General features: G+C 43.8%; 1 protein-coding gene across 1 annotated transcript in view; it reads left to right on the forward strand.

Annotated features, from left to right (window-relative positions):
* The window catches only part of snrkb (SNF related kinase b), a 36,280-nt gene that overhangs the window by 3,649 nt on the left and 6,562 nt on the right, over window positions 1-26,069 (forward strand). Inside the window, exon 2 of the mRNA XM_046353322.1 lies at window positions 8,383-9,101. Coding sequence (XP_046209278.1) covers window positions 8,513-9,101 — 589 coding nt within the window. The 5' untranslated portion in view covers window positions 8,383-8,512. The remainder of the gene's footprint in view (window positions 1-8,382; window positions 9,102-26,069) is intronic.

Genomic DNA, 26,069 nt, shown 5'->3' on the forward strand with positions numbered 1-26,069 from the left:
AGCTAACTGGCTAACGTTGTCTAGCTTGCTAGCTACTTCCAGCCACAACTGAGAGAACACCTCACTCTGACCATTTTACTCACCCTAGCAGAGCTGGTTAGGCTGTTTTCATGTTATTCAGAGAGTTGGTGACTAACTATGCTGCTGGCAACAATTTAAATACGCATTTTATGCCAACTTTTACTGCCACCGGTTATATTCAACGGGTGTTGCGTTCGTAAATTCAATATACTACTCACCAATGTCCAGTCTCTTGACAAGAAGGTAGACGAAATCCGAGCAAGGGTTGCCTTCCAGAGAGACATCAGAGATTGTAACGTTCTTTGTTTCACAGAAACATGGCTCACTTGGGATAGGTCATCAGAGTCGGTACAGCCACCTGGTTTCTTCACGCATCGCACCGACAGAAACAAACATCTCTTTGGTAAGAAGAAGGGCGGGGGTGTATGCCTTATGATTAACGAGACGTGGTGTGATCATAACAACATACAGGAACTCAAGTCCTTTTGTTCACCTGACCTAGAATCCCTTACAATCAAATGCCGACCGCATTATCTACCAAGAGAATTCTCTTCAATCATAATCACAGTCGTGTATATCCCCCCAAGCAGACACATCGACGGTCCTGAAATAACTTCATTTGACTCTATGTAAACTGGAAACCACATATCCTGACATTGCATTTATTGTACCTGGGTTTTTTAACAAGGTTAATCTGAAAACAAGGCTCTCTAAATTTTATCAGCATATCGAATGCGCGACCCAGCCTGGCAAAACCCTGGATCATTGTTATTCTAACTTTCGCGATGCATACAAAGCCCTCACCCAACCCTCCTTTCGTAAAATCTGACCACAACTCCATTTTGTAGCTCTCAGCCTATAGACAGAAACTAAAACAGGAAGCGCCCGTGCTCAGGTCTGTTCAACGCTGGTCAGACCATTCGGATACCACGCTTCAAGATTGCTTTGATCACGTGGACTGGGATATGTTCCGCATAGTGTCGGAAAATAACATTGATGAATACGCTGATGCGGTGAGCGAGTTTATTAGCAAGTGCATCAGTGATGTACCAACAGCGTCTATTAAAACATTCCCCAACCAGAAACCATGGATTGATGGCAGCATTCGCACAAAATTGAAAGCGCGAACCACTGCTTTTAATCAGGGCAAGGTGACCGGAAACATGACCGAATACAAATAGTGTAGCTATTCCCTCCGCAAGGCAATCAAACAAGCTAATTGTCAGTATAGAGACAAAGTAGAGTCGCAATTCACCGGCTCAGACACGAGAGGTATGTGGCTGGGTCTACAGTCAATCACGGACTACAAAAGGAAAACCAGCCCCGTCGCGGACCACGATGTCTTGCTCCCAGACAAACTAAACAACTTCTTTGCTCGCTGTCATGGCCGTTGCTGGAAGAAGACCAAGGTGCAGTGTGGTGAGCGTACATTTTCCTTTTTATTTCAAAATGTTGCCAACAAAACAACAAACGAAAAACCAACCGTGAAGCTTTTTAGGGCATTAGTGCCCCAAACAAAGTTAACTACCCACAAATCCTTATCCCAGTCTGCTGTTCCCACATGCTTCAAGAGGGTCATCATTGTTCCTGTTCCCAAGAAAGCGGAGGTAACTGAACAAAATGACTATCGTCCCGTAGCACTCACTTCCGTCATCATGAAGTGCTTTGAGAGACTAGTCAAGGACAATATCACCTCCACTCTACCTGACACCCTAGACCCACTCCAATTTGCTTACCGCCCCAATAGGTCCACAGACGACACAACTGCAATCGCAATCACACTGCACAAACCCATCTGGACAGGAGGAATACCCATGTAAGAATATTGTTCATCGACGACAGCTCAGCATTTAACACCATAGTACCCTCCAAACTCGTCATTAAGCTCGAGACCCTGTGTCTCGACCCTGCTCTGTGCAACTGGGTCCTGGACTTCCTGACGGGCACCCCCCAGGTGGTGAGGGTAGGAAACATCTCCTCCCCGCTGATCCTCAACACTGGGGCCACACAACGGTGCGTTCTCAGCCCTCTCCTGTACTCCCTGTTCTCCCATAACTGCGTGGCCATGCACGACTCCAACTCAATCATCAAGTTTGCAGACAATACTACAGTGGTAGGCTTGATTACCAACAATGACGAGACGGCCTACAGGGAGGAGGTGAGGGCCCTTGGAGTGTGGTGTCAGGAAAATAACCTCACACCCAATGTCAACAAAACAAAGGAGATGGTCGTGGACTTCATGAAACAGCAGAGGGAGCAGCCCCCTATCCACATCGACAGGACAGTAGTGGAGAAGGTGGAAAGTTTTAAGTTCCTTGGCGTACACATCACGGACAAACTGAAATGGTCCACCCACACAGACAGTGTGGTGAAGAAGGCGCAGCAGCGCCTCTTCAACCTCAGGAGGCTGAAGAAATTTGGCTTGTCACCAAAAACACTCAAACTTTTACAGATGCACAACCGAGAGCATCCTGTCGGGCTGTATCACCGCCTGGTACGGCAACTGCTCCGCTAACAACCATAAGGCTCTCCAGAGGGTATTGAGGTCGGCACAACGCATCACCGGGGACAAACTACCTGCCCTCCAGGACACCAACACCACCCGATGTCACAGGAAGGCCAAAAAGATCATCAAGGACAACAACCACCCGAGCCATTGCCTGTTCACCCCACTATCATCCAGAAGGCGAGGTCAGTACAGGTGCATCAAAGCGGGGACGGAGAGACTGAAAAACAGCTTCTATCTCAAGGCCATCAGACTGTTAAACAGCCATCACTAACATTGAGTGGCTGCTGCTAACATACTGACTCAAATCCAGCCACTTTAATAATGGAAAACTTGATGTAATAAACGTATCACTAGCCACTTTATATAACGTTTACATACCCTACATTACTCATCTCATATGTACAGTGGGGCAAAAAAGTATTTAGTCAGCCACCAATTGTGCAAGTTCTCCCACTTAAAAAGATGAGAGAGGCCTGTAATTTTCATCATAGGTAATACACTTCAACTATGACAGACAAAATGAGAAGAAAAAAAATCCAGAAAATCCCATTGTAGGATTTTTAATGAAAATTATGGTGGAAAATAAGTATTTGGTCAATAACAAGTGTATCTCAATACTTTGTTACTGTATATACTGTATTCTATACCATCTACTCTATCTTGCCTGTGCCGTTCGGCCATTGCTCATTCATATATTTTTATGTACATATTCTTATTCATTCCTTTACACTTGTGTGTATAAGGTAGTTGTTGTGGAATTGTTAGATTACTTGTTAGATCGCTACACTCGCATTAACATCTGCTAACCATGTGTATGTGACAAATAAAATTTGATTTGAATTATTCTGCGTGCTGGCACACTCACACGAGAGTGCTCTGAAATTAGAGTAGATAGCCAGAACGAATTAACCATGTCCATTGAGAACACACAACTACTATGCCACTTAGCTAAGCGTGACATGAATAATCAAGTCAATCAACGTTGGGTAGTTTGTTAGCATATAGTTAATATACTGGAAGGTCTGATTTATTAGTAGCCAACTAACATTACTTTAGGTAGCTAGCCAACACCGGTACATACTGCTGTAATGATATGCTATGCGGTTCGTAAGGATAGCGTAGCTAACAAATTGTCAGCCAACATAACGTGTAACTTATTTGAAAAGGCATTACGTCGCTCAAAATGGTCTTAACACATCATAATTTGTGAAAGCAATACATTTTTATAAGCTCTCGTCGGACTTTGGCTGCATATTGTCCTTCATTTTCTTAAAATCTGAAAACGTTGTGAAGCTACGCTCATTTTCTGAATAATTGCATTATGGGGCCTAAAAGCATGGAAATAGTGTCCACTGCTTGTATAATTCGTATTTTAGCGAATTTAGTACGACATCCGGGAACTTAGTTAGTATGAGTTAGTTTTCAAACACAGCTCTAGTGTATGTATACACTAGGCTTGGCTGATACCTCAGTATATGCTATAAACGGTATATTTTGAATTACCAATGGTATGATTGTCAATACCATAAAAAATAAAAAAAACATTTTAAATTAAACAATTTGGGGGCACCCGGGGTGCATGCTACGCCACTCCTATCTATGTTAAGTATAACTATAAGAAATCTAAGATGTGTCAAATAAATGATATTCAGCTCAAGCCTCTAGCTATGCATTTGGTTTGCTAACTTGCTAAATGGCTAGATGTCAAGATCAAGCTTCTTGGCTACAGCAGACATTAAATCCCCTCCTGGATCAAGATCCCTGTTGCTTAAATTGTTTTGTTCATTAAATACAAAAGCTTTATTTGTATTATTTTTTGGGTCGGGGACACGGCTCTTTTGTAATTTCTGGTGACACAGCACGCACTCCCACAGCTCCCGCTAGGGGGCGTGCTGTGCCACTGCATATAAGTTAAGTATAACTATGAGAGAACTAATAATTCTTGAGTTTTAAAAATAGCGCCCCTTGTGTTCACTTCTTGTAATAATACCACCGAACCTTAATGGATTCCCACAATGTTTCAGGTAGGTTAGCTATAAGTTCAGTTGTCCAGCTTTGCAGTGGCAACAAAAACACAGTGTAAACATGATGATCCACTGTCACGTTTCTTTAGCATTATACACAAGTTATGTTATGAGACTGTTTCTTGTTGGCTGAAGGTCTGGGTGTCTCATATGCTGCAGAGAGAGAGAGAGAGAGAGAGAGAGTCCAGAGACTTGGCCATCAGACGCCCATCAGACTGTGGGTAGGTCAATAATTAGCAGCATTGATTTCTGCATACTGATCTCTGTGTCTGTCTGCACATGCTCCTCCAAGGACTCTGCACTCAGACACATGTGAGAAGGCCTGCTCTCTCTCCAAAGCTTCTGCTTCTCATTAAAGGGCGTCTGCACTTCCTGATTTGGCCTGATTTTTACATATGGTTCATTAAGAAATACGTGTCTTGGTCTCGGGGTCTGATTTGATGAGTGTGTTTGCAAGTGGGAAGAGTTTGCCAAATGATTTAGCTAATTAGCTTCAGCCAGCATGTGTGCGACCGTGGCAAAGTTTGTTTGACTTTAGATAACTAGCCCTGGGGAAATGCTAAGGACCGTCAATAAAATTACACAATGTAAAATTACACAATTTTTATGTTGTTCACCTTTTAGTTCTCAGTAAATGTGTTCAATATTTGCATATGCATTTCTACAATTTATATAGTTGGTTTGATGTTTTTAAGTCATCGAAATTTAACGCTATTGGAATTTTAACATATTGTCCCTTTGTACAGTGCCTTGCGAAAGTATTCGGCCCCCTTGAACTTTGCGACCTTTTGCCACATTTCAGGCTTCAAACATAAAGATATAAAACTGTATTTTTTTAAAGAATCAACAACAAGTGGGACGCAATCGTGAAGTGGAATGACATTTATTGGATATTTCAAACTTTTTTAACAAATCAAAAACTGAAAAATTGGGCGTGCAAAATTATTCAGCCCCTTTACTTTCAGTGCAGCAAACTCTCTCCAGAAGTTCAGTGAGGATCTCTGAATGATCCAATGTTGACCTAAATGATGATAAATACAATCCACCTGTGCGTAATCAAGTCTCCGTATAAATGCACCTGCACTGTGATAGTCTCAGAGGTCCGTTAAAAGCGCAGAGAGCATCATGAAGAACAAGGAACACACCAGGCAGGTCCGAGATACTGTTGTGAAGAAGTTTAAAGCCGGATTTGGATACAAAAATATTTCCCAAGCTTTAAACATCCCAATGAGCACTGTGCAAGCGATAATATTGAAATGGAAGGAGTATCAGACCACTGCAAATCTACCAAGACCTGGCCGTCCCTCTAAACTTTCAGCTCATACAAGGAGAAGACTGATCAGAGATGCAGCCAAGAGGCCCATGATTACTCTGGATGAACTGCAGAGATCTACAGCTGAGGTGGGAGACTCTGTCCATAGGACAACAATCAGTCGTATATTGCACAAATCTGGCCTTTATGGAAGAGTGGCAAGACGAAAGCCATTTCTTAAAGATATCCATAAAAAGTGTAGTTTAAAGTTTGCCACAAGCCACCTGGGAGACACACCAAACATGTGGAAGAAGGTGCTCTGGTCAGATGAAACCAAAATGTAACTTTTTGGCAACAATGCAAAACATTATGTTTGGCGTAAAAGCAACACAGCTCATCACCCTGAACACACCATCCCCACTGTCAAACATGGTGGTGGCAGCATCATGGTTTGGGCCTGCTTTTCTTCAGCAGGGACAGGGAAGATGGTTAAAATTGATGGGAAGATGGATGGAGCCAAATACAGGACCATTCTGGAAGAAAACCTGATGGAGTCTGCAAAAGACCTGAGACTGGGACGGAGATTTGTCTTCAACAAGACAATGATCCAAAACATAAAGCAAAGTCTACAATGGAGTGGTTCAAAAATAAACATATCCAGGTGTTGGAATGGCCAAGTCAAAGTCCAGACCTGAATCCAATCGAGAATCTGTGGAAAGAACTGAAAACTGCTGTTCACAAATGCTCTCCATCCAACCTCACTGAGCTCGAGCTGTTTTGCAAGGAGGAATGGGAAAAAATTTCAGTCTCTCGATGTGCAAAACTGATAGACATACCCCAAGCGACTTACAGCTGTAATCGCAGCAAAAGGTGGTGCTACAAAGTATTAACTTAAGGGGGCTGAATAATTTAGCACGCACAATTTTTCAGTTTTTGATTTGTTAAAAAAGTTTGAAATATCCAATAAATGTCGTTCCACTTCATGATTGTGTCCCACTTGTTGTTGATTATTCACAACAAAATACAGTTTTATATCTTTATGTTTGAAGCCTGAAATGTGTCAAAAGGTCGCAAAGTTCAAGGGGGCCGAATAACTAGCCCCATCGGGATATCCATAGGGATTCTCAAAGTCAACCCAAATGTAAATTTACCACGGGCATCTGCCCTCTGAATTGATGATCACTTGAGTGCTGCCAGCTGTGGGTGTGGGTGGGATCGAACCAAACCCAACCTTCATTTACATTGTGAGGCAGTCACGATCACAAGTCTCACAAACTCTGTTTTGGATGAGACAGACTTTGACCAAAATTATCCTATTTACACTTTTGTAGTCTAATTAATGCCACAGACTGTTTTATAAATGAGAAGTTTAGGGGCAGTTGCTCTTTAACCATTCAGTTACACAGACACGCACACACACACACACTTGCACGAGCGCGCACACACACACACACACACACATGCACGCACAAACGCATGCACACACACACCCCCCCACTGCGATACACCCACACAAACAAATTATGATATCTCATTACAGATATTGATCCATACCATTTTTGCAGGATTGCTGTTATCTGACTCCCTGCCACTAATTCCCTAAACACACTCAACATCCATAGCCTTTATCCCTTCCAACCTTGTCTGTATCTGCCACCCTCCTCCATCGAGCCCTTCCCCAACTGTTTATTCTAGCTCTTCCTCTCTCCTGTCCTGGCTATTATCCTCACAGTTATGTGGATCTATGCCTTAGAGCGCTACAATAGTGACACCTGTTCTGTTGTTCTTTCTGCCTTCTTTCCTGCTTCCTTCGAAAGTCCTCTGGGATTCTTGGAGGCACAGAAGGTTGCTTGGGTGTTTATGATGCCATTAAGGGATTTGAGACTGTTTTAATGTCGTAAGGTGTCACAGAAAAAAAGCTTTTTAGTTGTCGTAACATGGCCTCCTCAACTGTCTGTGTTTGTCAACGAGGCTACTTCCTGCTTGATGCTTCCACTCCCTTTATGTTGATAGGAACGCTTCCCTAACCTGTCTGTCAGGCCTACTGTACACACACACGCGCACGTATAGGTTCAGTGGCAGGACAGTCTGTGTGAGAAACTGGAAATGAGAATGAAGTGCAGCCAGGATATTTTGGCAACCGTTCTGAAGTTTAAATTCTCTTGCATAAATGTTGACAATGGCCACTATGACTGATAAAATTAGTTTCAAGATTGTAAAAGTAGATTCTGTTCGTATTGTAATATAGTTTGCACAAATGTATAGACCTCTACAATGAATAGCTTGTTGAAAGCAGTTGCATAATGTGTGTGTGTGTGTTACCGTAGCAGTACTGTAATGGCAGTCCACACAATGAGCACTCAGTCTGTACCACTGATCAGAGCACTCGCACTCGAATAAGGACCCTAGCTGCAACAGACTGCAGAAATTACAATACATTGAGATATAAGGCCCAAAGTATATTGGTTTTAGTTTATTTCAAACACCCCATTACACATACCAATCTGCACTAAAACCCTCCTCCGTCTTGTTTGATATCAAGCACAACTCTGTGTCACATCTCTCTGTTTGTCCAGGTAATGCATCAGTAGAGAGAGCCTCCATAGAGCTTCAAGACCCCTCCAAGGTCCCTCATCCAGACTGAGACTGTCTCCAGCACCAACACACCACTCCCCTCACCCCGTCTCTGCCCTGCCCCACCCAGACATGGCTGCCTCCAAGAGCGGCTACGAGGGAAAGATCGCCGGCCTCTATGACCTGGATCGCACGCTGGGTAAAGGCCACTTCGCTGTTGTCAAGCTGGCACGCCACGTCTTCACAGGCCAGCTGGTGGCAGTCAAGGTGATCGACAAGACCAAGCTGGACGCCATGGCGACGGGCCACCTGCTGCAGGAGGTGCGCTGTATGAAGCTGGTGCAGCATCCCAATGTGGTGCGGCTCTACGAGGTCATCGACACTGCCAACAAGCTCTACCTCATCTTGGAGCTGGGCGATGGAGGAGACATGTATGACTACATCTTGCGCCACGAGGGTGGCGTGGCTGAGGACACGGCTAAAGTTCACTTCGCCCAGATCGTCCGAGCAATCTCCTACTGCCACCGGCTCCACGTGGTGCACCGAGACCTCAAGCCAGAGAACGTGGTGTTCTTCAGGCAGCAGGGGACCGTCAAGCTGACCGACTTCGGCTTCAGCAACCTCTTCAAGCCCGGGACCATGCTGATGACCAGCTGTGGCTCGCTGGCTTACTCCGCCCCAGAGATCCTGCTGGGAGATGAGTATGATGCTCCGGCTGTAGGTAAGACAAATGGGGGACCGGGACGGGGGTGTCTGGTTCGGCAGGGGGTCTGTCTGTCCATCTGGTTATCTGGCTGGCTGTTTTCTTCATAGGAAGGGACAAGTGATGCAATGAGATGAGAGAAATGTGAAGATAAAATAAATAGAACATTGTTTGCGTGTGACTCATTTTGCAGACAAGTACGTGATTCACTGAGTTTTTAAAAATTATATTCTGCCCGTAAGACCACATATATAGATTCAGGTCCTTCTAAGGCTAAGCCATTGAGCTACACAGAATTACCATAAATCCCCTGAGACCAAGATAAAGCTGGAGAGATAAACATGGGCGTGTCTGTGGTACTGCCTGTGGATCTGTCAGTCAGGCAGGCATTCCTCTAGCTCACCCAACATACACACACAAACGTGAACAGATGGACTACTCTCTGGGCTGCATAGAATCTGGAATGGAAATGTAATTTGCGTGTGGATGGGCGATGTGGTTGAAGCAATCCACACAGGGCTTTAATCCAGGGCAGGGACAGTGAAGCTGTGTACATGCAGGGCTTAAAGCTGGAATCCTTAATGGGGAAACAGCCATGTCTGTTTGCGATATTACAACACCTAAAGTTACTGTAAGCAATGTACACAGTCCCCCCCCCCCCCCCCCCCCCCCCCCCCCCCCCCCTCCGCCCCCTCGGACATCATTGCACGTGCGATAGAAGAGCAGAATATGTATCACACTGTATATTTTTTACCTCAGTTCGGCAATAATAACAACGGTGGTGGGGCGGCCAGTGGCGCTGTTTCCCCCCTACTGCGAATTCCATCTTTAAAGCCTAGAGCCAGGCGGATAGTTGTCTCTGTGTCAGGGTAGGAGGACTGTGGGTTTCCACTTACAGTTCAGCCTGTCTGCCCACTGATGTTGTTTTTAGGTCTGGTTTGTTTTCCGCAGACAGGCAGGGTTGTATCTGGATTTTTCTTCAATGAAATTAAAATCAGTGGAGAGTAGTGCAGCGAGAGTAAATGTACAATGTCTCCAGCCCTGTAGTATTCCAGACCTAAGCATGCCCCAAATACACACTCCTGGCCTGCCCCAGATATGAACACCTGGCTGCACCTCATTCGTCTGCTACAGGGAAATGGACTGTTATTGTGAAAATGCACCATGACATCTTAACATGTGGAAAGTGTTATGGTGCGGTGTCATTAACACCCTAGCAGAATACTGAGCAATAGTAGAAGAGCGTGTGCAGAGTTATTCTCTGGGTTTTTAGCGGTGAGTAATCCAGTAACCCTATGAGACAGGATCACAGTTTAGAGGGACTCAAATCAGATTCATACCTCATCTCGGAACAACACTCTTCTAGTGCGCAGATGCATGGTCATGTACATTCCTTAATCATAACTGCTGATGGGCCATGTGAAAAAATGAAGATCAGCACTACGCAAAGTAAAGAATATCCCCTATGGCTACATACTATAGAACATATAGTTGAGACTGTTCTCAAGCAGCCATGTAACCCATGCAGGGCTGGTAACACAGACGAAAGTCATACTGACTGGGCTGTATGCAGTGTGGTGCTGGGAGTGTGCCAGCCCCTAACTGGGTCAGACTCCTCTGAGATACAGCTCCAGCTAAGCCTGCCAGGTGCCAAAAGCTAAGTGGGCTTCCCACTGCAGAGGGACCGCAGGGGTTTAGGCATGTGCACTGAAACTAAAGACACAACCACAACACAACCACCACATTCACCAGTACCTGGCTTTAACTTCCACACCTCAAATAGAGACTATTGTAGCCGGGATACTGGTGACAATCACTGGAGCTACAGTATATTCTCTGATCAGTGGAGCTACAGTATATTTTCTGATCAGTGGAGCTACAATATATTCTCTGATCACTGGAGCTACAGTATATTCTCTTGTCAGTGGAGCTACAGTATATTCTCTGATCACTGGAGCTCCAGTATATTCTCTGATCACTGGAGCTACAGTATATTCTCCGATCACTGGAGCAACAGTATATTCTCTGATCACTGGAGCCACAGTATATTCTCTGATCAGTCCTATGTGTGTCACTGTGGGCACGTGCAATAATGCTTGGACAGTGCTCACCTACATTTGTAGTGGAAGCTCAAGTAAATCAGAGCAGATTTTTTTGGTTGTATCCCTCTGGTTACTACGGGTTGATTAACCTCAAACACATCTGGCACACATTTTGATAATTAGATCAAAACAAGATTATTGGCTTGCAAGGCAGTGGAACTACTGTAAAATCCCAAATATTTTGACCTATTGCACGTGGGTGGCCTTGGTGTTGTGTGTGCGACTGACCAGTGGCAGTCTGCCCACTGGGTTGAGGCTCACAGTGGTATAATCAGATTGTGTGGCATGCTGTGCACTGCAGTGCCTGGCACAGAGAAAGGTCCCATTCCACACCCAACATACGGCACAGGACAGGTTTGGGGCATTAACCTGGTTTGAGCCCAGTCAATGAGCCTGGGAAACAACACACACCTACCCATGTGGCTGAAGAGACCTTGTTTCTAGTATCAACTTGTCCCTGATGTTATCTGACAGGCTGTTGAAGTCAAGCCGGGACAAGGCCTGCTGTGTGTGTGTGTGTGTGTGTGTGTGTGTGTGTGTGTGTGTGTGTGTGTGTGTGTGTGTGTGTGTGTGTGTGTGTGTGTGTGTGTGTGTGTGTGTGTGTGTGTGTGTGTGTGTGTGTGTGATTATATTTAGTGCCTTCAGAAAATATTCAGACCCCTTGAATTTTTCCACATTTTGTTACAGCTTTATTCTAAATTGGATTAAATACCATCTACACACAATGCCCCATAATGAAAAAGCATAAATAGGGTTTTAGAAATTTTAGCAAATGTAATAACAAAAAACATACCTTATTTACATAAGTATTCAGACACTTTGCTTTGAGAGTCTAAATTGAGCTCAGGTGTGTCCTGTTTACATTGATTATACTTGAGATGTTTCTACTGTACAACTTGATTGGAGTCCACCTGTGGTAAATTCAATTGATTGAAGAACCCAATGGTCACTCTAACAGAGCTCTAGAGTTCCTCTATGGAGATGGGAGAACCTTCCAGAAGGACAACCATGTCTGCAGCACTCCACCTATCAGGCCTTTATGGTAGAGTGGCCAGACGGAAGTCACTCCAAAGTAAAAGGCACATGACAGCCTGCTTGGAGTTTGCCAACAGGCACCAAATGGCTCTCAGACCATGAGAAACAAGATTCTCTGTTCTGATAAATCCAAGATTTAACTATTTGTCCTGAATGCCAAGCATCGTGTCTGGAGGAAACCTGACACCATCCCTACGGTGAAGCATGGTGGTGGCAGCATCATGCTGTGGGGATGTTTTTCAATGGTAGGGACTAAGAGACTAGTCAGGATCGAGGCAAAGATGAACGGAGCAAAGTACATAGAGATCCTTGATGAACACCTGCTTCAGAATGCTCAGAACCGCAGACTGGAACGAAGGTTCACCTTCCAACAGGACAACGACCCTAAGCACACAGTCAAGACATTGCAGGAGTGGCTTCAGGACAAGTCTCGGAATGTCCTTGAGTGGCCCAGTCAGAGCCCGGACTTGAATCCGATCAAAAATCTCTGAAGAGACGTGAAAATGTCTGTGCAGCAATGCTCTCCATCCAACCTGACAGAGCTTGAGAGGATCTGCAGAAAAGAATGGGAGAAACTCCCCAAATACACATGTGCCAAGCTTGTCACGTCATACCCAAGAAGACACAAGGCTGTAATCACTGCCAAAGGTGCTTCAACTAAGCACTGAGTAAAGGGTCTGAATACTTATGTGTGATATATATTTTTTCTTCTTTTTTAATTTTTTTATAAATTAGCAAACATTTCTAAAAACCTGTTTTTGCTTTTACCATTATGGGGTATTGTGTGTAGATTGGGGGGGGGGGACTATTTAATACATTTTAAAATAAGGCTGTAATCTAATAAAATGTGGAAAAAGTCAAGGGGTCTGAATACTTTCTGAAGGCATTGTGTCTCTAGACCACAGATATCCTATTACTACTGGATTCTATGGTCTAGTCTCTGTGACTTAGTCGTCTTCTGATGACGCCTGTAAATGCTATGGATGGAGCCTGAGTCAGTGTGATGTAGTATTTCCACAGGTTACCTGGGTGGTTGTGTACAGTTACTGTATCACTTAATGAATATTCATTAGTTCAGCATGCTCTTATCCTGGTCCACTAAGCAGGTGCTGGTGTAATCTACTTATTAGGTCTTAGTGACAGAGTGCCAGCTGAGCGAGGCAGCTTGCTCACTGAGGCCCACTGCCATTATACTGCCATGCAGCCCTGTTATGATAACACAGCACAACACAACACAGCAGGGTTGGGGTCAACTCCATTTACATTCAGGCAATTCAGAAAGTAAATTGAATTTCCAATGTAAGAATTTCAAACTGCTCTTAGAAGATAAATGACACCTGGAAGATTGGAGTGATTGGACAGAATGCAAATGAGGTTCACCCCAGCCTTGCAGCTCTGCGGAACACTGCAAGGCGTGACATGTGCGTGTGAAAGAAGAGCTTAGAGACATGATACTCCATTATATCCCTCTTTCTGCACAGATGCAGGTTTGTGGATAATGCTGAGTAGCTCTGAGAAAGAGATGTCCCTTCTGTACTGAGAAAAGAGATTACCTTAGTCCATGGGGACGTGAGTCATAAACTCCTTTTTATAGCACACTGTGTATCACTCATACACCTATGTTGCAATATACAAACAAATGTACAACCACGTATTAAATATTTGTACAGGGTGTACTGGTATTTTATAGGTGGGTACTGTATGAAGCTATGAATGGATCCCGAGGGCCATTAAACTGAGTGCAGCATGACTGTGGTCATGTGATGCGGCAGAGAGAATCAGAGGCCTGTGTGTGCAGAGCCACGCAGCAGTACCAGACCCAGGGCGATGGGACAGTGGCCTGTTCTGTGTCTAACACATGGCTGTTATACTGCATAAGCCGAAACAAAGCAGTGTGGAGAAGAACAGTCAGATACCATCTCAGGTCTTGTCTTGTGTCCAGGGCTATTTAAGTAGAACTTGTCTATCTCTACCTGGGTTGTGCCTAAACGGACAGTCGTGGCATACTCAATAGCAGAGGAAATCTACATGTAGAGTTGGGGAGAGTTAGTAGCAGGCCAGTTGGCGCTCATTATTATACAACTTTGAGGTAGAGTTAAGGAGAGTTGTAGCAGGCCAGTTGGCGCTCATTAATATACAGCTTTGAGGTAGAGTTAAGGAGAGTTGTTGCAGGTAATGCTTGTGATTATGTGCTTTCAGATAAACTATTTTCATTCATCAGTCTAAAGTGGGTGTAGTTTCCTTTCTATGATTCACCCTTACCCCATTCCATGAGGCGTCACTACATGGTGATTCAGTGGTTTAGTATGATCCTCTCGTTCAGTCCGAGTGTGACAGATTTAGGGAGAGAGGAACAGATTGGGTGAGGTAGAGGGCTCTCATTATTTACTCTAGGACAGAGCATTTCCTCTGAGAGAGGGACTGAACACCATCTGGTAGGATATTTGACAGAACAGAGAGAGAGACCGGGAGAACTAGCTCTCCACACACACACACACACACACACACACACACACACACACACACACACACACACACACACACACACACACACACACACACACACACACACACACACACACACACACACACACACACACACACACACACACACAGTTTTGCAAACTCCAGGCGTTTACATTTTTTTGTTGAGGACATGAAAATACAGCTCTTTGGCCACGCACACCAGTGGTGGGTTTGGTGTCAAAATGAGAACACATGAGCAGAAAAAAAGCCATATCTACTTTAAAATATGGTGGATCTTTGATGTTATGGGGCTATTTTGCTTCCACTGGTTCTGGGGCCCTTAAGGTTAACAGCATCATGAACTTTACCCAGTACCAGGACGTTTTTTGCCAAAAACCTGGTTGCCTCTGTCAGGAGTTGATCTTCCAGCAAGACCATAACCCCAAGCACACATCAAAATCCACAAAGAAATGGTTTATTGGCCACAAAATTATTTTGCAATGGCCAGCTTAGTCACTAGACATTGAAAAACTGTGGTTTTAATTGAAGAGGGAAGTCCATAAGGTCCCGAGTGGCGCAGTGGTCTAAGGCACTGCATCATAGTGCAAGAAACTACATTTTCTTTGGCATTTCATTACTTTCATTATGTTTCCTAAAATGTCCAACATGGTTACATTCAATGAAAATGTTGGTAATGTTCTAGTAATGTTCTCCAACTGGTTTGTCATTGGGAATGTTCTCGAATAGTTCAGAGAACGTTAAGAAACGACATTCTTCTGTGGGAATTTCAGTACTTCATCATATTGTTTCCTCATGGTTCTATTTACAGTAATGTCCTCAAATTGTTCCAAGAACATTAAGCAAGTTTTCCATAAAAACCACAAGAATGTTATTTAAAAACATACATTCCGTTATCAGCATCAACAAAACTAAAAACTAAAAAATGATTGGTCACATACACATATTTAGCAGATATTATTGTGGGTGTAGCAAAATGCTTGTTTTCCTAGCTCCAACAGTGCAGTTGTATATAACAATATGCAAATCTAAAAGTAAAAGAATGGAATTAAGAAATATGTAAATATTAGAACGAGCAATGTCGGAGTGGCATTGACTAAAATACAGAATAAACACATGAGTAAAGCAGTATGGAAACATTATTGAAGTGACTGGTGTTCCATTATTAAAATGGCCAGTGATTCCATGTCTATGTATATAGGGCACCAACCTCTAAAGTGCAGGGTTGAGTAACTGGGTGGTAGCCGACTAGTGATGGCTATTTAACAGTCTAATGGCCTTGAGATAGAAGCTGTTTTTCAGTCTCTCGTCCCAGCTTTGATGAACCTGTACTGACCTCGCCTTCTGGATGATAACAGGGTGAACAGGCCATGGCTCGGGTGGTTGATGTTCTTGATGATCTTTTTGGCCTTCCTGTAACATCAGGTGCTGTAGGTGTCCTGGAGGGCAGGCAATGTGACCCGGGTCATACGTTGGGCAGACTGCACCACCCTCTGGAGAGCCATGTGGTTGCAGGTGGTGCAGTTGCCGTACCAAGAGGTGATACAGCCCGACAGGATACTCTCAGTTGTGCATCTTCAAAGGTTTGTGATGGTCTTAGGGGCCAAGCCAAGTTTCTTAAGCCTCCTGAGGTTGAAGAGGCTCTGTTGCACCCTCTTGACCACACCGTCTGTGTGGTGGACCATTTCAGATTGTCAGTGATGTGTACGCCGAGGAACTTTCCACCTTCTCCACTGCGGTCCCGTTGATGTGAATAGGAGCGTATTCCCTCTGCTGTTTTCTGAAGTCCAGGATCAGTTCCTTCATTTCATTGAGGGAGAGGTTATTTTCCTGGCACCACTCCGCCAGGGCCCTCGCCTCCTCCCTGTAGGCTCTCGTCATTGTTGGTAATCAGGACTACTACTTTTGTGTCGAACTTGATGATTGAGTTGTAGGCATGCGTGGCCACGCAGTCATGGGTGAACAGGAAGTACAGGAGAGGGCTGAGTACACACCCTTGTGGGGCCCCTGTGTTGAGGATCAGTGACGTGGAGGTGTTGTTTCCTACCTTCACCACCTGGGGGTGGTCTGTCAAGAAGTCCAGGACCCAGTTGCACAGGACAGGGTTCAGACCCAGGGCCCTGAGCTTAATGATGAGCTTAGAGGATACCATGGTTTTGAAGGCTGAGCTATAGTCAATAAGCAGCATTCTGTTGTAGGTATTCCTTTTGTCCAGCTGGGATAAGGCAGTGATGTTGTGCGATGGCATCGTCTTTGGCTCTACACTATTGGGGTTAGTAAGCAAATTGAAGTAGGTCTTGGGTGTCAGGTAAGGTAGAGGTGATATGATCCTTAACTAGCCTCTCAAAGCACTTCATGATGACAGAAGTGAGTGCTACGGGGTAATAGTCATTTAGTTCAGTTACCTTTGCTTTATTGGGTACAGGAACAGTGGTGGACATCTTGAAGCAAGTTGGGACAGCAGACTGGGATAGGGAGAGATTGAATATGTCCGTAAACACTCCAGCCAGCTGGTCTGTGTATGCTCTGAGGATGCGGCTAGGGATGCCGCATGGGCCGGCAGCCTTGCGAGGGTTAACACACTGAAATGTCTTGCTCAAGTCGGCCACGGAGAACGAGAGCCCACAGTCCTTGGGAGCGGGCCGCGTCGGTGGCAATGTGTTATCCTCAAAGAGGCCGAAGTAGGTGTTTAGCTTGTCTGGGAGCAAGATGTCGGTGTCTGACGTGGCTGGTTTTCCCTTTGTAATCCGTGATTGTCTGTAGACCCTGCCACATACGTCTTGTGTCTAAGCCGTTGAATTGCGATTCAACTTTGTCTCTGTACTGACATTTTTCCTGTTTGATTGGCTTACTGAGGCAATAACTACAATGTTTGTATTCAACCATTTTCAACCATTTGTATTCAACCCCCTACACTCAAGAGGTTAAATCAAATCAAACTTTGTCACATGCGCCGAATATAAGAAGTGTAGACCTTCCTGTGAAATGCTTACTTACAAGCCCTTAACCAACAGTGCAGTTCAAAAAGAGTTAAGAAAATATATTTACCAAATAAACTAAAAGTAAAAAATAATAAAAAGTAACACAATAACATAACAAGGCTATATACATGGGGTACCGGTACCGAGTCAATGTGTGGGGGTACAGGCTAAAGTAGTTTGTACATGTAGGTAGGGGTGAAGTGAATATGCATAGATAACAAATAGCGAGTAGCAGCAGTGTATAAAATAAATGTTTGGGGGGGTGGGTCATGTAATAGTCTGGTGGCCATTTGATTAATTGTTCAGCAGTTTTATGGCTTGGGGGTAGAAGGTGTTGAGGAGCCTTTTAATCCTATACTTGGCGCTCTGGTACCTCTTGCCGTGCGGTAGCAGAGAAAACAGTCTATGACTTGGGTGACTGAAGTCTCTGACAAGTTTTGGGCTTTCCTCTGACACGCCTAGTATTTTGGTCCTGGATGGCAGGAAGCTTGGCCTCAGGGATGTACTGGGCCGTATGCATTACCCTCTGTAGCGCCTTACGGTCAGATGCCAAGCAGTTGCCATACCAGGCGGTAATACAACCGGTCTGGATGTGCTCGATGGTGTAGCTGTAGAACTTTGAGGATGTGGGGACCCATGCAAATTCTTTTCAGTCTCCTGAGTGGGAAAAAGTTTTGTCGTGCCCTCTTCACGACTGTCTTGGTGTGTTTGGACCATGATAGTTTGTTGGTCCAAACACAGCCCCGTCGATGTTAATGGGGGCTGTTCGGCCCGCCTTTCCTGTAGTCCACGATCAGCTCCTTTGTCTTGCTCACATTGAGGGAGAGATTGTTGTCCTAACACCACCCTGCCAGTTCTCAGACCTCCTCCCTATAAGCTGTCTCATCGTTGTCGGTGATCAGGCCTACCACTGTTGTCGTCAGCAAACATAATGATGGTGTTGGAGTTGTGTTTGGCCACGCAGTCATGGGTGAACAGGGAGTACAGGAGGGGACTAAGTACACACCCCTGATGGGCCCCAGTGTTGAGGACCAGCTTGGCAGATGTATTGCTGCCTACCCTTACCACCTGGGGGTGGTCCATCAGGAAGTCCAGGATCCAGTTGCAGAGGGAGGTGTTTAGCCCCAGGGTCCTTAGCTTAGTGATGAACTTCATGGGCACTATGGTGTTAAATGCTGAGCTTTAGTCAACGAACATCATTCTCACATAGGTGTTCCTTTTGTCTAAGTGGGAAAGGGCAGTGTGGAGTGCGATTGAGATTGCGTCATCTGTGGATCTGTTGGGGCAGTATGCGAATTGGAGTGGGTCTAGGGTATCCGGGAGGATGCTGTTGAGGTTAGCCATGACCCGCCTTTTAAAGCACTTCATCGTTACTGATGTGAGTGCTACGGGGCGGTAAGCAGTTAGGCACGTTACCTTCGCTTCCTTGGGCACAGGGACTATGGTGGTCTGCTTGAAACATGTAGCTATTACAGAGAGGTTGAAAATGTCAGTGAAGATACTTGTCAGTTGGTCCGCGCATGCTTTGGGTACACGTCCTGGTAATCCATCTGGCCTGCCGGCTTTGTGAATGTTGACCTGTTTAAAAGGTCTTGCTCACTACCGAGAGCATTATCACAGCCATCCAGAACAGCTAGTGCTCTCTTCCATGTTTCAGTTTTGCTTGCCTAGAAGCAATCATAAAAGGCATTTAGCTCATCTGGTAGGGTTGCGTCACTGGGCAGCTCGCGTCTGGGTTTCCCTCTTTAGTCAGTAATAGTTTTTATGCCCTGCCACATCCGACGAGCGTCAGAGCCAGTGTAGTAGGATACAATCTTGATCCTGTATTGACACTTTGCTTGTTTGATGGTTCGTCTGAGGGCATAGCAGAATTTCTTATTGGCATCCGGATTAGTGTCCCACTTCTTGAAAGCGGCAGCTCTAGCCTTTAGCTCAATGTGACTGTTGCCTGTTATCCATGGCTTAAAGTAGGGATATGTACGTATGGTCACTTTGGGGTCGATGCCGTCAATGCACTTATTGATGAAGCCGATGATTGAGGTGGTATAATCCTCAATGCCGGAACATATTCCAGTCTGTGCTAGCAAACAGTCCTGTAGCTTAGCATCCGCGTCATCAGTATTGAGCGAGTCACTGGTAATTCCTGCTTTAGTTTTTGTTTGTAAGTAGGAATCAGGAGGATAGAATTATGGTCAGATTGGCCAAATAGAGGGCAGGGAAGAGCTTTGTATGCATCTTTGTGTGTGGAGTACAGGTGGTTTAGAGTTTTTTTCCCCTCTGGTTGCACATGTGACATGGTGGTAAAACTGATTTAAGTTTGCCTGCATTAAAGTTCTCGGCCTCTAGGAGCGCCACTTCTGAGTGAGATTTTTCTTGTTTGCTTATTGGCTTATAGAGTTGGTTGGGTGCGGTCTTAGTGCCAGAATCGGTCAGTGGTGCTAAATAGATGGCTACGAATAATATAGATAATATAGGTAACTCTCTTGGTAGGTAATGTGGTCTACAGCTTATCATAAGGTACTCAACTTCAGGCGAGAAATACCTGTAGACTTATTTAATATTAGACATCGCGCACCAGCTGTTATTGACAAAAATACACACTCCCACCCCTCATCTTACCAGACGTAGGTTCTCTGTTCTGCCGGTGCATTGAAAATCCCTCCAGCACTATATTATCTGTGTTGTCGTTCAGCCACGACTCGGTGAAACATAAGATATTACAGTTCTTAATGTCCCGTTGGTAGAATTATTGTAGGTCATCAATTTTATTTTCAATGATTGCATGTGAGCAAGTAGAATTGATGGCAGTGGGAGTTTACTCGCTGGCCTACAGATTCTCAAAAGGCAGCCCATTCTGCGTCCTCTTCTCCTCCGTCTTTTCTTCACGCAAATGATGGGGATCTGGGCCTGTTCCCGGGAAAACAGTATATCTTTCTCATCGGACTCGTTAACAGAAAAGCTTCTTCTAGTTCCTGGTGAGTAAATCCCAGTTCTGTCCAGAAGTCCAGAAGTTATTTTCGGTCATAAAGACGGTAGCAGCAACATTACGTACAAAATAAGTTTAAACAGAATAAGTTACAAACGACTCAAAAAAAAGCACAATTGGTTACGGGCATGTAACACGTCAGCCATCTTCTTCGGTACCATCTTACTTAAATGTGTTCAGGTGTGTTGGTCACCCCCACTAATTGGCCACACCTAATTGGCCACACCTGATATTAATGAGTGCTTGTTTTGTTTGAAATAGGGTCTGTTTGAATAGACTAAAATGAACAGCTTTGTATGCGGAAAAACAAACAAACAAGGCATTTAAGCTCCATCTTGGTGGCACAGTGGACTAATTCCATGGATAAAGAACAGAAGATTATAGTTTTTAATCTCATTGATGCTGTGTAATAATAAGAAAAGTGTTTGCATGGTTCATGCCTGAGGAAATACATTTTCATGTGTTCTATCTGTGCTTGGAATCCCAAAAAAGTTAACCCAAAATAAACTAGCAGTGTCATCAAAAGTCTGTATAGGTAAACATAAATGAAAACTAATCACTGAAAGTTGTAAGGAAGTTATTCAAAAACCTCCAAATAAATTATAATTTCCTTCTCAGAGCATTTATTAATAAAACCTACCAGGAAAATGTTCAAGCAACCAGAGAAAAAAAACATTCTCAAATCCACCCTGCAACCTAAAAATAAACGTTTCCAGAATAGGCAACATTTTCACTTCTGTTCTCAGAATGTTTGAAAAAGGTTATGTTTTACCGGTCAGGAAATGTATGGCTTCTTTATTTTTTTTTTGTGAAACCAACTTCCATGGAACCAAATGTTAGCAGTATTTGAATTATTTATTTTATACAGTCATTTTTTCTCATCTTTATCAACAGTGTCAATAATTTCTGACCCCACTGTTTATAGATCGAGATTGCAGGAAGAGAATAGATCAGGAGAATAATCACAGGAATTCCACATGGGTAACCTTTGCCCTCATACAGCAATCAGTGCCATGGGGCATTCTGGCTGTCAGATGTCATTAGCTGAACCTTAACTTAAAAAGGCCAGCTATTCATGTTCTACCCTTTGAACACACATTATTATGTGCATGTATCTCAGTGTTCAGGAGTCATCAGCAGAGAAAAGGCGAACTACAGTTAATATGTTACGTAGTGGGAACACATACATACGATTTATTGGACTGAGCTTGATTAAATATGGCAGCTCAGCCAAGGAAAGGTTATTTGCTTTACGATCGAATGCTCGGTGCTCGTGGTTGATTTTCACTTTTCAACTTCTGTTTACTTTCCCTGGGCTCAGAGACGAGTGATGACGATAATTGTGCTTTTGACAGGGTAAAGGGTGAAGACAGTGTTTGTGCTTGTTTAGCAGTGAGTGATGTGTCTTTTGAGTGCAGCACTGCAGATCTGTCAGATCTAATGTGTGGTAAGAATATGTGGAAATCCCCAGTGGATTGAGAGAGGGAGCGTCGCATTTTGAATTTGCTGCCGTTGTATAACTGAGGTGGAGAGGGTTGTGTGTGTGTGTGTCTGTGTGTGTGCGCGCGTTCATGAGAGTATTTCTGTGTGAATGTTTATATATGTGGGATAGATATGGTAACGAGGCAGAAAGAGAGTGAGGGTTATTGTTTTCATTGTCAAGAGCCCTCTGGGACAATGGTAACATGCACTCAGCAGGCATCATAATCTCCTCTGTCCCAGCATGCAGCTGTGATGACGCCCACTGTCCTGTCCCATGAGGCTGTTCTGTTCAGGCTGAGTCGTCTGACTGTCAGTCAGGGGAATGTCTCTGCTTAGACCAGCACGCACTCCTCTTCTCTGGAACAATGTACAATGAACTACATTGTTTTCTACATGTGCCCGACCGGCTCGATTCGGTCTTATGTAGCAAAATTTGAAATTGTGTTTTTTTTACATTGGAGGAAAGCAAAGACTTAGAGCTAGAAAATTGTATATAATACACTGCAGTTGAGGAACAATGGGAAAGTAATTCAGCTTTGAAAGTCGATAAATTTGTAACCCCACTTTTGAGAGAATGCCCTTGAATATTTTGGTATACCTACTCTTCTTTGTCTACACCCATTCAGCATCGTTCATACCCTCTTAAGCCTTAGCCCCACCCATCTTTTGAAGAATTCACGTGAGGCCATGTGCTAAACAGATAGTGTAGTATACAACCTAAGATAGTGTAGTATACAACCTATGTTAAAGTGTTGAAAGTGGTATAAAAATACACTATCTAGTCCTTGGCCTATATCCTTAACTGACATTGTTGCAGGTCATGTTCTTCACATTACCGTCTCTGGTAAACACTGAATCAATTAAAATTAAAATGTATTTTTCATAGCTAACATTAGGCTAAAACTAGCAATGCAAATGGCTTTCTGAGATATGAATAATAGTACTACACAGATCACGTAACGTAAGCTAGCTAGCTAACGGTACGCTTTTAACTTGCAATGAAAACAACTTTCTGACAAAATTATTTTCTATAAAAGAAACAAACACAATTTGAGTTTGATATTCACAAGAAGCAGTGCCTGATGTGAACCATACCTCAAACAAAAGAGATCCAAGAAGACCGAAGATTAAGAATGGTTGACTTGCATAAAGCTGGAAAGGGTTGCAAAAGTATCTCTAAAAGCCTTGATGTTCATCAGTCCACAGGAAGACAAATTGTCTATAAATGGAGAAAGTTCAGCACTGTTGCTACTCTCCCTAGGAGTGGCCATCCTGCAAAGATGACTGCAAGAGCACAGCGCAGAATGCTCAATGTTAAGAATAATCCTAGTGTGTCAGCTAAAGACTTACAGAAATCTCTGGAACATGCTAACATCATCACTGTTGACGAGTCTACAATATGCTAAACATTAAACAAGAATGGTGTTCATGGGAGCACCTGGATGTTCCACAGCGCTTCTGGCAAAATATTCTGTAGACAGATGAAACTACAGTTGAGTTGTTTGGAAGGAACACACAACACTATGTGAGGAGAGAAAAAGCACAGCACACTAACATCAAAACCTCACCCCAACTGTAAAGTATGGTGGATGGAGCATCATGGTTTGGGGCTGCTTGGCTGCCTCAGGGCCTGGACAGTGTGCTATCATTGACAGAAAAATGAATTCCCAAGTTTATCAAAACATTTTGCAGGAGAACATAAGGCTATCTGTCCGCCAATTGAAGCTCAACAGAAGTTGGGTGATGCAACAGGACAACCACCCAAAACACACAACTAAATCAACAACAGAATGGCTTCAACAGAAGAAAATACACCTTCTGGAGTGGCCCAGTCAGAGTCTTGACCTCAAACAGATTTTGAGAGCGGTTCACACCAGACATCCCAAAAATATTGCTGAACTGAAACAGTTTTGTAAAGAGGAATGGTCTATAATTCCAGATATGGGGAAGGGTACAAAACATTTCTGTAGCATTGAAGGTCCCAAGAGTACAGTGGCCTCCATCATTCTTGAATGCCAAGCGTCACATCTGGAGGAAACCTGGCACCAGCCCTACGGTGAAGGATGGTGGTGGCAGCATCATGCTATGGGGATTTTTCTTCAGTGGTAGGGACTGAGAGACTAGTCAGGATTGAGGGAAAGATAAGCGGAGCAAAGTACAGAGAGCTCCTTGATGATAACCTGCTCCAGAGCGCTCCAGACCCCAGACTGGTGCGAAGGTTTACCTTCCAACAGGGCAACAACCCCAAGCAGACAGCCAAGACAACGCAGGAGTGGCTTCGGGACAAGTCTCTGAATGTCCTTGAGTGGCCCAGCCAGAGCCCGGACTTGAACCTGATTGAACATTTCTGGAGAGACCTGAAAATAGCTCTCCATCCAACCTGACAGAGCTTGAGAGGATCTGCAGAGAAGAACGGCAGAAACTCCCCAGATACATACCCAAGAAGACTTGAGGCAGTAATCGCTGCCAAAGGTGCTTCAACAAAGTACTGAGTGAAAGGTATGAATACTTATGTAAATGTGATTTTTCCATCCTAAAAATATATATATACATTTGCTAAATGTTCTAAAAAACTGTTTTTGCTTTGTCAATAAGGGGTATTGTGTGTAGATGGAAGAGGGGGGGAACTATTTAGGGATAGGGGGCAGCATTTTCACTTTTGGATAAATAGCGTGCCCAATTTCAACTTTCTGATACTCATCCCCAGAACATAAGATATGCTATTATTAGTAGATTTGGATAGAAAACACTCTGAAGTTTATAAAACTGTTTGAATCATGTCTGAGTATAACAGAGGACAAAATATTCATATGTTTTTTTTTAAGTCACTGTCTATTCAATGAGTTTTCATTGGGAAACTAGATTTCTAAGCGACTTGTTTGCAGTTCCTACCACTTCCACTGGATTTCAACAGTCTTTAGAAATTGGTTGAGGTTATTCCTTTGTGTAATGAAGAAGTACGGCCATCTTGAATCAGTGTCATTTGAAGTGTACTTTTTGAGAGAGGAGCATGACTTGAAAAGTAGCGTGAGTTTGTTGTCTTCCTGTATTGAACACAGATTGTCCCGTATTCAATTTGATCGATTATTAACGTTTAAAAATACCTAAAGTTGTATTACAAAAGTAGTTTGAAATGTTTTGGCAAAGTTTACAGGTAACTTTTGAGATATTTTGTAGTGACGTTGCGCAAGTTGGAAGCTGTGTTTTTCTGGATTAAACACGCCAAATAAATGGACATTTTGGATATATATCGACGGAATTAATCGAACAAAAGGACCTATTTTGATATTTATGGGACATATTGGAGTGCAAACATAAGACGCTCGTCAAAGGCAAGGTATGATTTATATTTTATTTCTGTGTTTTGTGTTGCGCCTGCAGCGTTGAAATATGCTACTCTCTTTGTTTACTGTTGTGCTATCATCAGATAGTAACATCTTACGCTTTCGTCGAAAAGCCTTTTTGAAATCTGACAGGTTGGCTGGATTCACAATGAGTGTAACTGTAATTTGGTATCTTACATGTGTGATTTAAAGAAAGTTAGATTTTTATAGTATTTTATTTGAATTTGGCGCTCTACATTTTCCCTGGCTATTGGCCAAGTGAGACGCAAGCGTCCCGCCTATCCCAGAGAGATGGATACTCTAATTGTAACTCACTCTGGGTAAGAGGCCGTCATTTTAAATAAGATTTTTGCCCAGACTTGCCCAGTTTTTTTTTGTGTGTTTTTTGTTGTTGAATTTTACCCCTTTTTCTCCCAATTTCGTGGGATCCAATTGTTTTAGTAGCTACTATCTTGTCTCATCGCTACAACTCCCGTACGGGCTCGGGAGAGACAAAGGTTGAAAGTCATGCGTCCTCCGATACACAACCCAACCAAGCTGCACTGCTTCTTAACACAACGCCATCCAGCCCG

The sequence above is a fragment of the Oncorhynchus gorbuscha genome, linkage group LG01 (assembly GCF_021184085.1).
Source record: "Oncorhynchus gorbuscha isolate QuinsamMale2020 ecotype Even-year linkage group LG01, OgorEven_v1.0, whole genome shotgun sequence".
Taxonomy (NCBI): domain Eukaryota; kingdom Metazoa; phylum Chordata; class Actinopteri; order Salmoniformes; family Salmonidae; genus Oncorhynchus; species Oncorhynchus gorbuscha.